The 18,280-nt window shown below is 37.5% G+C and overlaps 1 protein-coding gene across 1 annotated transcript in view; it reads right to left on the bottom strand.

Annotated features, from left to right (window-relative positions):
- si:ch211-236l14.4 (SITS-binding protein) overlaps positions 1-17,874 on the bottom strand; it is a 40,072-nt gene extending 22,198 nt beyond the window's left edge. Inside the window, exons 1-4 of the mRNA XM_051884978.1 lie at positions 16,857-17,874; positions 15,308-15,479; positions 2,830-3,037; positions 1,325-1,475 (exon numbers count right to left, since the gene is read on the bottom strand). Of these exons, the coding sequence (XP_051740938.1) occupies positions 1,325-1,475; positions 2,830-3,037; positions 15,308-15,479; positions 16,857-17,327 (1,002 nt within the window). The 5' untranslated portion in view covers positions 17,328-17,874. The remainder of the gene's footprint in view (positions 1-1,324; positions 1,476-2,829; positions 3,038-15,307; positions 15,480-16,856) is intronic.
- Positions 17,875-18,280: the final 406 nt, after the last annotated feature.

Here is an 18,280-nt window from a genome sequence, read left to right as displayed (position 1 = left end):
ACACTGAAGGTCAGAGGCGGGGAATATGCTGCAGATCCACACACTCACTAGGGCCAATCTGAGGCTAAATGACTAACTTTCTTACAACCTATTTATTGGGTTTCATTGTTTATTGTTGTTTTTTTTTAAATTATTATTATTTATAAGACAACAAAACAAGCCATATATAATCATTATTATTATTTTCAGGCCAATAATATTGATCTTTTCAAATATATGCACTATAGTTCAAAAGTAAGGTTTTTTATTCAACAAGGATGCAATTGATCAAAACTGACAGTAAAGACATTTATAATGTTACAAAGGATTTCTATTTCAAATAAATTATGTTCTTTTGAACTTTCTGTTCATCAAAAAATCCTGAAAAATAAAATTGATCACGCTTTCCACAAACACATTGTCGCTCTTTATCACAAGTGGACAACGCTAAATACAGGTGTTAAACACAATATGAGTTATATTAAAAAATATTCTGGCTCTTTCAAGCTATAATGGGAGTGAATAGTAACTGAGATTTTGAAGCCCAAAAAAGCGCATCCATCCATCATAAAAGTAATCCATACTGCTCCAGGGGGTTAATAAATGCCTTCTGAAGTGAAGCGATGCGTTTTTGTAAGAAAAATATCCATATTTATAACTTTATAGAGTATAATCACTAGCTTTCGGTAACGTCCGTCCGCGCGTTCACGAGAGAGTCGAGTTTCGGCGTATGACGTAGGATGTAGGAGTAGTACGTCATGCGTCAGGTCAAAGTTCACTCTCCTGCCGGAAACGACTCGCATACGGAAGCCAGTGATTCTAGTTTATAAAGTTATAAATATTTTTCTTACAAAAACACATCGTTTCACTTCAGAAGGCCTTTATTAACCCCCTGGAGCAGTATGGATTACTTTTATGATGGATAGATGTGCTTTTTTGGGCTTCAAAATATTGGTTACTATTCACTCCCATTACAAAGCTTGGAAGAGCCAGAATATTTTTTCAATATAACTCCGATTGTGTTTGACTGAAAAAAGAAAGTCATATACACCTAGGATGGCTTGAGGGTGAGTAAATTATGGGATAATTTTCATTTTTGGGTGAACTAAAATCACAGGAATTTTATAATATATTCAAATAGAAAACGTTATAATTTTTAATAGTAATAATGTTTCACAACAATACAGTTTTACTGTATAAATACAGCCTGGCAATCAAAAAAAAAATCTTAGCGACAGTACAGAGTACATCGCTAGTTTATATACAGAACAGTCCAACTGCAATCATGTATTGCAGGGATGGAGGCAGAGGGTCATTTTGGTTTGGGAATGAAAGCATCACTCACCATGTTGGCGAGGAGAGCTGTGGAATGTTCATCGAGGCTGATGACTCCCTCCCCCAGGTGATGCCGCTTCAGCCGGTTTGAGAAGGTTCTCAGCTCTCTCTCTAGCTTGGCCCCAGAGTCCACATTTGCTAGAAGCTTCCAGAAAGGCAGCCTTAAGCAAAATATTGTATTTGTTAGGCTAGAGGTTAAACATCATAGTACACCACGGTCACCGTGATTTTGCCAAGTGAGACATGTTCTATCAACATATAAACCTAAACCTACCCATAAGTTATCCCTAAAATAACAGGTGAATAACACTGATGTAGAAGCACCTAACCCTGGTTATAAGCCTAAACCTGACATAAACTGTAAACTTGTCACTCAAGGCAAGGCAACATTCCTATTTTCATGTATTTAAGTGTATGTACAGTAAAGTCGATGGATCACTTTTTAGCATTTTTGACACTTTGCTTAGAAAAAGTATCTGCTTCTAATATTGGAAAGATACTGCTAATACTAAAAAAATCTAGAGATGCACCGATGTATCGGCCAATAATCGGTATTGGCCAATAAAAGCTATTATTTTCACTACTGGCCATCGGTCGATGATCAGGGACGATTATATCCTGTCAATCGAAAAGGCGGCGGAAAAACGTGTCAGACTGCAACTCATACTGTGTGTGAAGAAAATTTGTCTTATGCTGAATTTAGGACAAGTTACAGAGACATTAACAGTTAAAAAATAGCTTCATAAAAGCAGATTCTATTTGACCCTTTGAATCACCCGTAGTTCAAGCCAGGGTTGCCAGGTCCACGGTTTTCTCTAAACTAAACATTATTTGTAGTGCGCCTTCCATCTAATAATCACAAAGAGCTTTGTACTTTGTTATTTCTGATAAGAAACAATGTCTCATTTTTCAAATTATGTCAATTTTATCATGAAATTCAAACAATAAATGGTATTTTGAAACTCTTAAATGTGACGAGATCACTGTAGCGCCTCAGTTCAAGCGGCATCTCAAGAGTCTTTTCTTCCACATTAATACAAGTTACATCTCAAAAAACATGCATGAACATCAGAAGGTATGTTGAAAGATCCATTACTGTTAATTATGTATGTATGTTTGAATAAATTTGCCATGAAGACAAGTGCTTATGAAAACGTTGTATGCAACTGAGTTGTATACAAACATTTCAGTTTTTATTTGAGTGTAATTATTATATCTGTAAATAAATAGCAGTTGTATATAATACCTCTGTAGCCTCTATAGTGTACCAAATGAGAGGGTTCCCTGTATAGTTTGCAGCATTATTTTTCCTTTTTCCTCATTAAGAGATTTTTTTTTTTCCTTATTAAACTATCAATATCATCATTCTGAATAATCGGCTATCAGTATTGGCAGAGAAACTTAGTATCAGTGCATCTCTAAAAACAAAAACGCTATTGTGTATCCCTAGAAATTCGAAGTTAAAAAAAAAAATAATGAAAAAATGTTGATAGAAAGTTTGTAAATTTGTGGTACCGTAAGACATCCATGTTTGGCAGCTCTCGTCTGACTGTGGAGAGCTGTTGCATTGACTCCTGATGGACGGCTTTAATGTTGTGTCCAACACACACAGTGTACTGCAGTGGCATGCGTTCCATACTCGGGGGCGTCTGCAAACAGAAATTCTGTCTGCTTTCCATTCCTACATGTAGTGGGATGTTTGGGGCCACTAGAACTGACACACCTTTAAAAGAAAAAACACAACAACATTGGATTACTGACGGTCAGCTTTGCGAATTTTAAATCCCAATAAATCAAAACTGGGAGTTTTGTTGCTTTTAGTCCATGTCTGTTAGCTATGAGGCCATCTTTATGCTAGTGTACTCCTAAAAGTTGACAAAATTACTTTTAACAGATACACACATTTAAAAATGTTGATAACATCATCGCGCACTTAGGGGTGTCTACAAATTTTTGTCCAATCAAATGCTGAAGTCTCTTGTGCTCACCTAGGCAGCATTATTAATGTTTTTACTGTCACTTTTGATCAATTTAATGCGTCTTTGCTGAATAAAAGTGTTAATTTATTATAAAAAATAAAACTTCTGAATGGTAGTGTATGTCCCACCACAACTTCCTGTTTCAATAGGAAATACGTCAACGCAAAAAGAAAAGTTCACTCATTAAGTCATTTCATTGGAACTAAAATGCTGAACAGACATTTGGACTTCAATATTCAACACATGCATGAGACACTGCTGAGACGTCAGGTGATTTCAGATCACACGTTTACTCCTGTAACTCCATTCGTGACTCTGTGTGAATGGCAGACACAGCATGAACGAAACCAAATACCATCTTTCAACCTACCCCAGTAAAGCAGCCTTTACAGCCTGATGTATAATGGAAATTTCAGGCCTGTGACGTTTGGAACAGGAAACATTGGAATTTATAATTGAATCTTTATAATTTCAAAGCTTTTTGAGAAGGTGGGTGGTATATGAGGGCTGCTTCTGGTGTCTTTCTGCACCTGAAAAGTTGAGATTATGTGAAGCAGATAATTATGTCCGCAGATGTAGCTGCCCTCCCTGGAATTCTTCCTGCTTCTCGGATTTCACCACCATGTCAATGTACCCCAGTGTAGACACACACAGCACCTTCCATCCAACTGGCCCCTCATCTAACCAAACTCTAGAAGCTGATTCAACCCACAAACAAATAAAACAATACATCTCAAGAAATATTGTCCTGCAATGAGTATTCCGATGTGATGTGATTCAAAAGAAATAGATTGATAATAATTTTGACCTGTAATTAATTAGTTATTGATTCTATAAACTCGATAAATGACACCATTTTGTGGGTCTCTATAGAGAATAGCACCAACAATATTAAGCCTATATTAAGGTAGAAAGTTGTTTTTTTTTTTAAATGGAATGGTTTATTGAATCTACACCGATCAGGCATAACATTATCACCACCTTCCTAATATTGTGTTGGTCCCCCTTTTGCTGCCAAAACAGCCCTGACCCATCGAGGCATGGACTCCACTAGACCCCTGAAGGTGTGCTGTGGTATCTGGCACCAAGATGTTAGCAGCAGATCCTTTAAGATGGATCCTCCATGGATCGGACTTGTTTGTTCAGCACATCCCACAGATGCTTGATTGGATTGAGATCTGGAGAATTTAGAGGCCAAGTCAACACCTCAAACCGGTTGTTGCGCTCCTCAAAACATTCCTGAACCATTTTTGCTTTGTGGCAGGGCGCATTATCCTGCTGAAAGAGGCCACAGCCACCAGGGAATAACGTTTCCATGAAAGGGTGTACATGTTCTGTAACAATGCTTAGGTAGGTGGTACGTGTCAAAGTAACATCCACATGGATGGCAGGACCCAAGGTTTCCTAGCAGAACATTGTCCAAAGCATCACACTTGCCTTCTTCTTATAGTGCATCCTGGTGAAATGTGTTCCCCAGGTAAGCGACGCACACACCCTGTCCATCCACGTGATGTAAAAGAAAACGTGATTCATCAGACCAGGCCACCTTCTTCCATTGCTCTGTGGTCCAGTTCTGATGCTCACATGCCCACTGTTGGTACTTTCGGCGGTGGACGGGGGTCAGCATGGGCACCCTGAATGGTCTGTATCTATGCAGCCCCATACGCAACAAACTGTGATGCGCTGTGTATTCTGACACCTTTCTATCAGAACCAGCATTAACTTCTTAAACAATTTGAGCTACAGTAGCTCGTCTGTTGGATCGGACCACACGGGCCAGCCTTCGCTCCCCACATGCATCAATGAGCCTTGGCCGCCCATGACCCTGTCGCCGGTTCACCACTGTTCCTTCCTTGGACCAGTTTTGATAGATACTGACCACTGCAGACCGGGAACACCCCACAAGAGCTGCAGTTTTGGAGATGCTCTGACTAGCCATCACAATTTGGCCCTTGTCAAACTCGCTCAAATCCTTACGCTTGCCCATTTTTTCCTGCTTCTAACACATCAACTTTGAGGACAAAATGTTCACTTACTGCCTAATATATCCCACCCTACTAACAAGTGCCGTGATGAAGAGATAATCAATGTTATTCACTTCACCTGTCAGTGGCCATAATGTTATGCCCAATATATATAAAAATAATTTTATATAATAATTACAATACAAATAATTACAAATCAATGACAAATAACACATCGAAGTAAACATGAAATTTTTTAGCAGAAAGACTGAAATAGTATTTTTGGTTACACTTTATTTCGATGGTCCACTTTAGACATTCTACTAACTATAAGTAACTTTGCAACTACATGTCAACTAACTCTCATTAGAGTAGACTGTTAGTAGACTGTTAGGTTAGGGTTAGGTGTTAGGGTTCGGGTTAGTAAAATAAGTTGACATGTAGTTGCAAAGTTACCTATAGTCAGTAGAATGTCTGTTGGGGAGCAACAAAAAATGTGTTAGCAGATATTAAGCAGACAGTCTACTAATAAACTAATGAGAGAATGTCTAATGTGGACCATCGATATTTTCTTGTAATACATAATCTTTGCTTTATTCACAACTTTGAAAAATATATATTTTTTTACAGTGTAGTAAAAAGTTTATATAACATTTCTAATAGTTCTCACATAAAAACATTGGATTTGTACCTCAAAAGCTTAAAGGATTAGTTCACTTTCACATGAAAATTACCCGAAGGTTTGCTTACTCTCAAGCCATCCTAGGTGTATATGACTTTCTTCTTTCTGATGAGCACAATCGGAGATATATTAATAAATATCCTGACGCGTCCAAGCTTTATAATGGCAGTGAGCGAGGATCAACGAGTATGAGCTGAAGAAAGTGTTTCCATCCACATCCATCCATCATAAACGTGTACTCCACACAGCTCCGGGGGGGTAATAAAGGCTTTCTGAAGCAAAGCGATGTGTTTGTGTAAAAAAAAATATCCATATTTAACAAGTTATGAAGTAAAATATCTAGCTTCCGCCAGACCGCCTTCTGTATTCAACTTAGAAAGAAAGTGTAAAACTCTCGCAGTTCAAAAAGCTTATGCTACATACTACGCATTCCCTATTCAACTTACGGAAAAAGCTTAACTGACGCAATACCAGTTTCATTTTTTCCGTAAGTTCATTACGGAAGGCGGTCTGGCGGAAGCTAGATATTTTACTTCCTAACTTGTTAAATATGGATATTTTTCTTACAGAAGCGCATCACTTCGCTTCAGAAGGCCTTTATTAACCCCCTGGAGCTGTGTGGAGTATGTTTATGTTGGATGGATGCACTTTATTGAGCTTCAAACTCATTGGTCCCGTTCACTGCCATTATAAAGCTCGGATGCGTCAGGATGTTTATTAATATAACTCCGATTGTGTTCATCAGAAAGAAGAAAGTCATATACACCTAGGATGGCTTGAGGGTGAGTCAAGCTTGGAGTAATTTTCATTTGAAAGTGAACTAATCCTTTAAATAAAACTAATAAATAAAGCTTAAACAAAACTAAGTGTGTGTTATGCTTGTTCCTACAATTAATTAGACAAATGATATCTAAATGGGTTGCCTAGCTCAATGTGCACTATTCTCTGATGATTATTTGTACATTAACATTTGAGTGTAAAGTAGTACCATTAGGTAATGTGCTGCTTTTGTAAAGTTAAGATTCATTTTTGCTTTGCGTTCATTGCGGTTTAATATTGCCAGTAATCACAAACATAACGTTTTGTTGTGTTTCTTTTTGAACTGTGTAAAACTCAGTTACCGACTCTGAAAGGAATTTTGTTCTCCATCAAAAGTTATTGTCTCGTTAGTTTCCTTTTCCCTTTTATATTGAGAGACTCAGAGAGAAACCTCTCTTAAATAAGATAGATTTTTTGGCAAACTTTACCAGTTCCCTCTATTTATCACTGCAGATTAGACTTGGAGAGATATGAAGGTTGCTGTCGTGGCTAGTGTTTATAAATAATAGCGTGTAAGGGTGTAAGGTCTGCTAAGTATCGCACCTGCCATAGACTTTGCCAAGTGAAGGAAAGAAGCCAAACTGTTCGTCATAAGATTTTGCATATGTTTTCTTAAAGGGCCACTTTATGTCAAAAATGAAAATTCTGTCATTATTTACTCACCAACATGTTGTTCCAAACCTGTATGGCTTTCTTTCTTCTGTAGAATGCTAACTATTTTAAAAAAATGTATGTATTTGAATGTATAAACGTGAGAGAATTCACAACTTTGACAGTAGCCAATTGGAAGACAAAGTAAAGGCTGAAACTGCTTAAAACTACATGTTTGTTTTTTTATCCTTTCTGTAATTATCCTTCTATCAAGTTATATGATACACTTTTATTATTAATTGACACAATTTATATGAAATAGCACTAAGCATTTCCAAGAATCACTCATTTATTTTTAAAAAATTGTTCCACTTTCTGCTCCCATCCAGGCCATATTAGGTGAAAAAAGTGAGATGGGATGCTGTTATTCATCTTTGCTTTAAAGACAGAGTGGAAAATATTTCAGGAAAGCTGGTAGTAGTTACCGTGGGGAATTATTCTAAAAATAAGAAACTGCTCCCCCTCTTTTTCAACTTCTGTAGAACCCACCTTGCTCATAACTCAAGCCAAAAGTCTCTTAAACGTCAGCAAATGACAGTTATTTATTCCCCTCTTTGCAGATTCCATGTTATACACACCTTAAGAAAGGGGCCTCCAAGCTTTTGAAGAGTAAAACTCAAAGCGTCTGAACTCTGGACGGATACAAAAAATTCACTTTGATTGCCAATCTACATGACTTTAGTCTAGAGCTGCACGATTCTGGATAAATTGAGAATCACAATTTCTTGTTTAAAATAAGGATAAAACTAACCTTGTCTCACGATGGTCTAACTCCAGCTTCAGCATGCTCATGGGTGAACAATCAAGATTCTCCCAAGATTTTGAAACAACTAAACAAAATAACATTATTTACTAGAGATTCTGACAAAATGTTCATTGCTTCAGTTTCACTTAAAAAAATAATTAATTTGAATTGATTTGATTAAAAATCGGTTTGAATGAATGATTCAGTGACTCACTCATATTGATTTAGCGTTTTTAAACGAATCTCTGATTGAATGATTCAATGACGAATACCTATTTTAAAAGTCACTTGTCACCACCTACTGGTGTAATGATGTAATTGATTCAATCTTTATTTGAAGTGTCAAGTTACTTTCAAAAGCTGATTTACTCTATTTTGATCGCTACCGTAGACATTAGTGTTTATATCCAAACTATAAACTTTTATCCCAGTACTTCTGTGATAACTTGAATGACTGTAATACAGAAATAATGATTCTGTGTGGTTGAAAAGACTGTTTCATGCCTGTACATGACAACTGCTCTCTCTGGCTCAGCGGCAGCGCCAACGCAGATCTGAATGGTCGCTGTGATTTTACTTGTCAAAGGTTTAATAGACATAGCCGAATCATTGTCATTTAGGAATAAGATCGCATGGCTGTTTGAATCGTGTTCGCAATCTTTTACCTATTAATCGTGCAGCTCTACTTCAGTCTCACATGTCACATAACTGTTTATTAGTAGGGTTTTCCAGGTCACGTATCAGTATTACTATTGCTTATACTTAAGGTTAGTAATTTGTACAAACACCAAATACGATTAATTTGTGCATCTGTGTTTATGGCATTCACCTGCCAGAAAATAAAATTAGATTAAAAATCTAATGGACTTAGACACAAGGAATATCTAAAGACTTGGTTTGGGTACTTCTAACTTAAAGGATTAGTTCACTTTCAAATGAAAATTACCCCAAGCTTTACTGGCGTCGCGTTTTTTCCGTAATTTGAATACGGAAGGCGGTCTGGCGGAAGCTACATATTTTACTTCATAACTTGTTAAATATGGATATTTTTTTTTACACAAACGCATCGCTTCGCTTCAGAAGGCCTTTATTAACCCTCCGGAGCTGTGTGGAATATGTTTATGATGGATGGATGTGGATGGAGACACTTTCTTCAGCTCATACTCATTTGGTAGTGCATTACTGCCATTATAAAGCTCGGATGCGTCAGGATATTTATTAATATTTCTCAGATTGTCTTTGTCAGAAACAAGAAAGTCTTATACACCTAGGATAGCTTCAGGGTGAGTAAAGCTTGGGGTAATTTTCATTTGAAAGTGAACTTTCAAATATATGTGGATCATTATCATGTAGCTGGCCAAGCTAACACACATGGACAAAGAGGGACAATCATTACTTGGAAACTAGCAAAATCTAAATATGTCCCTGTCTCTTTAAGAGACAATTCTGTCATCATTTTGGACCGGACATAACTTGCCCGTACACTTCAATAATGTCTCTCATCAACAAAGTGGACAAAGCTATTTGACAGACATTGCATGACCGAATCCCCACATCACCAACCTGTTTAAAACCACTATCCGATTTCAAGGCCTAAATGTAAATACACAGTGCTAAAAAGTTTACCTTTGGGTTTGCCTTGGGTCACCGGGGGCTCGTTTTACAGGCCTGCACAACAACATGCCTTTTGGCTGCAGAGCGGCAACTCAGGAAAAACAATTATATCCATTATCAACACATCGCCGACCAATAGAAGCCGAGAGCTGCGGCCACAGGCAGCTGCTGGGTCGCCTTACGAATCTGAGCCAACATGACTGTCATTGTTATGCCACTGGGCATTATATACCATGATATGTCTGCGGTAACTTGGCAACGCAAGACAGCTGCATTGGCAGGAAGCTCAACATTTCTGTCTTAAAAGTGAGCCGATTGGAGAGGGGCTTGAGCGGTATCTCCAAAATCAAGGCCGTCCTCTATCGAGGTGGAAAAGGGATTAAAATCATTCGACTGTTTCAGTTATACTGCTCACGGCGTTACATAACTCTTGCTGGGCCTGTGCAAACAATGATCTAGGAAATCATAAAAGGCCTTTGTTTGTGTCACATGATGAATATTATGTCCTTAGCTGATGGCATGCCCTTTCGCTTTAATCTAATTCTGTTCAGCCGTCTGGGACGCAGATTACCCCTTTCACCTTTCAGCTGCTGAAAGCTCACACACAAACTTGGAAGACACCGATGTGGGTGCAAACAATGAGCCTGCACGAAAAAAGCAGCGTGACTGTGTTGAGTAAATCGGGTTATTAATTGCTGGATTGTGTGCGGGTGACGAGGTGCTGTGTGAGAGTATCTCGGCTTTGAGTGGTAACCATGTTTAGAGACCAGCTGCCCACCCACACAAGCCTCTCATTACACGCGTGGTGGTCCGAAGCATGAGGGGTCATTGCAACACCCCTTTGGCGACCTTATTAACCATTTACTGAACATATATCAAACCCGGTCCAAAACACAAAAAAATAGTATGTTTGCACCATGAATGTAAGCACAGTGGCAGCTGTTTACCACTAGTGTTGGGCAATGTTATTACCAGTGTTGGGGGTAATGCATTACAAGTAATGCAAGTTATGTAACCGGATTACTTTTTTCAAGTAACTAGTAAAGTAACCCATTACTTTTAAATTTACAACAAAATATCTGTTACTTTTTCAAATAAGTAACACAAGTTACTTTTGTTTTCCCATAGTTTGAACTGCGCCCTGTAGTGTACAGGCGTGATTTTGCATTTCCTTCAGCCTGAGGCTTATTCATTTCACTTTTGGTGTGAAAGGGCTTTTATATTTGCCAAAAATAGAACATTTTTTGTTACTGAAAAACAAACAAGCAAGCTCAGCTCATGTAAGAAAAAGTAACGCAAAAGTAATGTAGCGCATTACTTTCCATAAAAACTATGTAATGCGTCTAGTTACTTTTTTAGGGAGTAACGCAATATTGTAAAGGCCCGTTCACACCAAGAACGATAACTATAAATATAACTATAACTATATTTGCGTCCAAACTAACGAATGATAACGGTCTGTTTATTCTAAGCTCACATGCTACAGTTTCAAAGTGTGTGCAACATGTTTTTGCTGTTCTTATTGCATTTACTTGGCTTTAACCAGCAGATGTCCTCAGCATGCTATGTTTTGAGTGAATAGCTAGTGCAATCGATCTAATCTAACAGTGAATTTAGCTCACGAAGTGGAATAAAAACAATGCCTAGTCTTTTACACTGCAATTTCAAAGGAAGCTACACAATGTTGCGCTAGATACCTGAGGTAATTTTATGTTACACTGTTTGCTAGCCTGGCATGATCTCATTACTTCTCACCATTTATTCCGAGGGTATGGCCGATTGTTATATCCATTTTCTTTAAAGTATCCTTGAAAAGGGGGTTTGACTTGTCAAACAGTGGTGGCTTTTTCTGGACCTCGGCGATTAACTTCTCCGTAATGTCTTCTGCCATTTTAAATGCATGAGACCTTAAAATTAGATCAGATTTTGATTGGCTGTCAGTGTTTTATCGTTCAACAGCAGGAAAAAAATCGTTCTGAAAGTGATCCCAACAATATAGTTTTTTATCATTATCGTTATAGCTGTGGTGTGGACAGTGCTTTTTACAACTATATCTTTATCGTTATCTTTATAGTTATCATTCTTGGTGTGAACAGGCGTTAATGCATTACTTTTAAATGTATCTTTCCCCAACAATGGTTATTACTAAAAATATGTGTTACATGTTGTGTTACTTATTCCAAAAAAATAACTAATGTTTGTGTTTTCTTGGTTTTGTTGGTTTTATCAGCAGTACTTTGCAAAGGTGGGACTGCTACAAAGTACTATTGGGATCCGCTGAAATGCTGTTTTTTGCACTTTCTAGACCTACAATAACTATCATATCCCATACTACAAAACTTTGTACAGTGCAATATATTCCAAATGCTATGCTACATCTGGTATGACATTTATCATAAAACAACAAAAAAAAGTATTACATTTGTTGCCGCCATTTTATTAGTACAGTATAAGAGGTGACAGGACAAAAGAGGCAATTTGATCAGGAATGACATGAGTTGGATTTATTTTGGGCATTTTTAAAAAGAATAATTAAAAAAAAAAAGAAAAAGAAAAATTACAGACCACTCATTTGGGGATCTCATTTGACATTCGTTTCACCGATCTGGTCTTGAGCTACAGATGCATAATATAAGAATCAAGAATCATTTAATTAATTGTTCAAAGTTGATTCATTGGTTGATTAATGCGACACTGATGTTCCGTGTCAACTAGAATTACCATACCACTTTACAGAACACAGCTTGGGAACTCCTTCATCTTAAAGTGATTGATGAAGTGTTGTAGTGATGGGTAGTGACAGGACCACCCATCTTTACACAGGTAATCTGAGGGTCTTCACAAGAAGCCATGGGGCTACTCGTCACTTTCTTGACCTTACAGATTCTTAGAATACCACATTTAGCCAGATGGTCAATTCTAGGAAGAGTCCTGGTGGTTTCAAACTTCCTTCACATGTCAATAATGAGACATGCATCTGGGAAGCTTGAATTTTATAGCTTTTTCCAGCTCGAGGCATTGATGCAGTGCTATACTGGAGGTCAACAGCGGTTCTGGTTTCTGCTGTGTGGTTGAATCGTCTGTCCGAATGTTAATTGTACATATCAGAAACTCGTAAGTAATGATAGTGATTTATGTTTTACAAATCGTAAAACACAAAACATGCTTAATTTCGAGACAGATTCACTCTCTGACAGATACAATGATTTCATTCAATGAATTATTCATTAAACTGATTCAAACCAGCAACTATTGTTCAAACAATTGTTCATAAGAGCCATTTCGCACTATACATAAAAAAAATAATAATAAGGCAGTGGCTATTTGCGCTAAGTGCAAATAGCAATAGATGCAATTTACACTAAGTGCAAATAGCGAAAGATGCTATTTACACTAAGTGTAAATAGCAATTAGATGCTATTTACACTAAGTGAAAATAGCATATTTTCTTAGAGAAAGATGCTATTTACACTAAGTGCAAATAGCATTAGAAGCTATTTACACTAAGTGTAAATAGCAATTACATGTTATTTACACTAAGTGAAAATTTCTTTGCAATATATTCTATTTACACTAAGTGACAATAGCAGCATTTTCTTAGCGATATGCTATTTACACTAGGTGAAAATTGCGATAGATTCTATTTACACCAGTGAGAGTAGCAATTTTTTGCAAGAAGTGTAAATAGTAATTAGAATGTAAATGATTATATTTATTAAAATTATTAAATGGATGCTGCCTTATTGGTAGAATAAAAACCCTTCCTACACCTTCCCCTAACTCTGCCCAATAAACACTTTTAATATTATTAAGCACTCATTCGCAGTTTATTTCCACTTTTAGAACATTATTTAAATTTTTATTGAAAATAAATGCGAGCCTGGCAAAAGGCGGATTCGAACCCGCGTCGATCGCATTTAAAGTCAGGTCTGTGAGCCTTCCTCGCTATTGCTTCGCCACTGAAGAAGTTTAATTCCACACATTTTTTTTTAAAGTTGAGTGGCCCAACAAGACATTGGTGGGTGGAGCCAGTGTAGATAGCGTTTGCCAACAAGGGACACTATTTGCACTTAGTGTAAATAGACACTCCGTAATAGGGCAATTCTGCTTTGGAACTGCAGATTTAAAAACATGCTCAATGAATTTGCCAAATAAGGATCTCAAGAATTATTAAATATATTGAATGAATATGAAAATTTAGTTTAATAATATTAAAAACAGCACTGTCAACGTTAACACATTAACATATGCAATTAATTCAAAATCTTTAACATGTTAAAATAATTTAGCGCAAATAACGCGGATTGTCACATTCCGTTCCTCACGCTTAAAGCGGTGCATTTATGGCCCTCTTTAATGTCCAAATCAGTCAAATCCTGTAACGTGAGTGTCGTAAAATGCAGTCCACTGCGGGACTTGCTTGATATTAAAAAGAGTTATGCCTAAACCTGTGAAAGAGTACTTGTGCTGTTCCCCTCTGTATGAGATGGTGCAAAACATGGACAAGCAAAGTATAGGCTACCTACTTTGGGCATCGGATGCATGCCTAAACAGTCAAATACACACAGAGATATGGCAAGTATTCTCATAAACACAGTAAGTTACGTCTTAAGCGAACATAAACAATTGGGAAAGAAATCTGATGCATGTCAGTATATTAGATCCGTGCATTCTCTTAAAGTGACAGCAGCCTAATATTGTTTTAAATATGGATATTTTTCTTACAAAAATCCCATTGCTTTGTTTCAGAGGGCCTTTATTAAACCCCTGGAGCTGTGTGGATTAATTTTATGATAAACTGATACACTTTTTTGGGCTTCAAAATCTCAAGCGCCATTCACTACCATTATAAAGCTTGTAATAGTCAGCATATATTTTAAAATATAACTTTGTCATTGTGTTTGACTGAAAGAAAATCACCCACTGCGCTTAACTGAATAACTTTAGAATCAACACAAAAAGGGTTTGATTAATCCCGATTAAAAATGTTAATCTATTGACAGCCCTAATTATAAATATTAATAATTATTATTAATATTATAAATCTTTTTTTCTGGAGAAAAAAAGGAAAATTTAATGCACGTTGTCATGACGCAGTATTTATTGTGAAATAAGTCTACAACTGTAAAATGTTAAAAATTTGAATTCACTGCATTTGTCTGTAAACATCCCCCACCCTGCCTCAAATCAAAATAACAGCCAGACATAAACACAATGGTTATTTAAATCTGCCTCTGAGATTGTTTGCTTAATTAACGCTCTATATAAACATCAAGCATCTGCTGACAAATACCAATGGGTTCAGACTCAAGTCTGATGTCCTTTGTTTTGCAATCTTTCACCAAGCAGAAGTAACCATCCGTATTGTGTTACACTCTCTATGTACAGTAGGTCCCCGTGATCTCAGGCCCGAGGCAGTTTTGGATTGTGTACATAGTCACAAGTAAATACATGTTTGGACTGGTCAACAATGTGTGAAAGGGCAGGGTGACCAAATTTGGCTGAGGAGGTTAGTGACATGGAGCTCGTCTTTGCTTACCTGAGGATCCCAGGAAGTAGCGCTCTAAAACTGATCCGAAGCCAGAAGGGTTGTCCCTAAGGTCGCTGACTGTGAAGGGCTGCATGGAAATGTTGGCATCGTTTATGGGCCAGTTGAGCGCATGGACACTGGCTCCTCCGTACCACGAAATATTCACCATGGAAAAACAGTCCTGAGAGACAGAATGACTATCCTTAAATGTATCATTATGGTCCATCTATATACCATAGCTTGATAGTTTATTGCATGTGAAAGAACTAATACATTTATTGATTGAGTTTCTTTATATAGATTGTATAAGGTCTTCATCAGTGAGTGAGCAAAATCTGGACATGCATATCCAGCTAAAAAGATTTTGGCTCTCATAACACATGAACACAGGTGCAGAACATCTACAAGTCAAAGGATTGGACTGAACAATGTGTTCTTAGGCTTAAATCTGAAATAACACATGACAGAGCATTACCGAGGTAGGAAATGTGGGAAATGAAGGGATTAAACTAGAAAGCTTCCGAACTGCATTACAACCTTGATGAACAAAGAAAGACTTTGTCTTACCGGATATCTGTGAAATGTATATACATGATACATTATTTTTGTGGCCATTTCAGTCTGGTGAACTTTAAACCTTGCTTTAAAAATTGTATTTGGCAGGTAAGAAGGAAAAACAATGTTTTTTTATTAATAACAATATAACCCCATAAAAAAACAAATAATAAGAGAACCAACTGTACTCTTTAAAATCACATAAAAGCCACTAATTAAACAATACATTTAAAAACGTTCAATAAAGACAAATGCCGCAAGCAAATGTTAAAATGTATATTCTTATTTGACACTGTGAAACAAGAAACAACTTAATAATTATTTGTATATTAGGGGATCTGACCCACTTAATACTTAGGCACCCCCCCCCCCCCTCCCCCCCGCCCCAAAAGGAAGTCAAAACAGAGTCTTAAAAGTAGGCTACATATTTTATATAATTATCGTACTCGAAAACCTGCGAAGGAAAAAGCAATTTTGAGAATGGATGGATTATATAGGCACATGTTTCAATTACGATTAAATTTGGACCATCTTAGTAGGCCCTATCCATAAAAAATGTGATTACATGTTAGTCAGGCCGTGTATTTTCATCGCGCGATAAATAAACAACAGCGAACAAAAATCACCTTCGCCGAAGGTAACCATGGCAACTATAGCGAACATTATTTAGCAAGGATTGTCATTATCAGATTAGTATATTAGAAATATTTTCACAAAAATGTAGTGTTTTGCTTAACAGACTTTAAGTTAATGTTTAGTTTCCGTGCGTTGGGTATAGTTCTTATATATTTTGAATAAAAGTTACTAATGTTACAAGGTTCTTCAAATCATTTATTTGCTCCAACAGAAACAAATACGATGGTTTTAAAAGAGAATGCAAAGTTATTTTTGTGGAACTCAAAACAGAGAGAGTTTTCAATGACATGAAGCCATAAAACTCTTTTGGTTCTAATTGTAACACAGCCTATATTTTCAAAAGAGTTAAGTTCTAATGGTATTTTACCTTAAGATCCACATGGCAGTGAATTGGAGTCCAGGTTACACTGTAACACTCAGTATCTGAGTCCTCCTCTGATTCCAAAGATATCTTCACCTCTGCCACCGAATCCCAAGTGTAGCAGAATTCGGTTTTGTTAAGCCAGCACATGTTCCTCACGAACGGAACCTCAATATCAGTGTTCCCCACGTTCTCCACGTCTATCTCCGCAAAAGTCTTGTCCTCAGTCAGTGTCTGTATGACCAGAGTTTGCGTCCGTCTCTCCCAAATAAGCCCACTAAAGCTCCCCTTCAGGATCCAGTTCTTGTTGGGCTGATCCACAACTTGCCAATAAATGATCCCAATTGTCATGACAAAAAAGATAGCAACTCCCAAGCAAGCGATAGCCCCCTTCCAGGTCTCGTTCATCTCTTTTAACCCCGTGTCCCATGTCACCTCTGGGATTGGACTTGGGTTCCTGTTGCGAGTGTGTGGCATGGTGATTTCAGAAAGAAAAAAAAAATTTAATCGAAAGTTATGATAAAAAGTAACAATCTTTCTGCTAATACATGCAGAATCGTCATCATGTCCCGGTCCTTCACGGTAACGCGTTCGATAGTCTGTGAATGAGATCTAATTGCGTTGTTGCGCGCACCGGCCGCCGGTCATCAACGGATCCAGGTTAAGTTCTCCAAACAGAATCATTCCACAATAAATCAGAAATGTAATGCATGCTGCTTCTAGTGCAATAGCAAGTTTAAAGCATTGATCGCAGAAGAGTGAGCAGCCTTACCCGGGTTTGGCAGCAATGCCTACAAATAGCTCCTCAGCGGCTTATTTGCTTGGCCTGCACTTTTGCGCGCTGGTGTGACGTAACTCCATACAGCTTCTTCAGAAAGGTAAAAGAGAAAGTGATTAGGCGAGCTTTGCGATTACCGGGGCCCCCGGTCAGGGGCCGGACAGAGCGCAGTGTGTGGTGAATCACCCATTCTCACTATCTGAGTGCACGCGCTTGGCATTTGGAGACGCGCGTGCAGAGTGATTGACTCGCATATGCGCAAGAAACACGCATCAGCCTTGCGCACAATGTTTTAGCGTCCTGTTTAAGCAGGTGTAACAAGTATTACTCGCAAACTTTTGCTCTAATTTTCACCAGTGGAAAGCGGAAAATATACATTAATGTTTAATCAGTATTAGGTTTTATTTTATTCGCATCACTACAGTTGCACTCCATCTGCATCATTACACACCACACTTGTGCATTGCATCGTATGTGTATTGTACATTTGTGTTTCTATAAATTGTATGTATATTATATTGTGTGTGTTTGTTGTATTTTGTGCATCCTATGTATGAGGCAATGGTATATAAAAATGTACTGTCATGTTGGTTTAATTCAAAACACTGATACCATTTGATTTAATGATATTAAAATGTCAAGAGGTGTAACC

This window comes from Ctenopharyngodon idella, chromosome 24, assembly GCF_019924925.1.
Source record: "Ctenopharyngodon idella isolate HZGC_01 chromosome 24, HZGC01, whole genome shotgun sequence".
NCBI lineage: Eukaryota > Metazoa > Chordata > Actinopteri > Cypriniformes > Xenocyprididae > Ctenopharyngodon > Ctenopharyngodon idella.
Note: the sequence above shows the minus strand (reverse complement) of the source record. Positions and strands in the feature narration are given on the sequence as shown.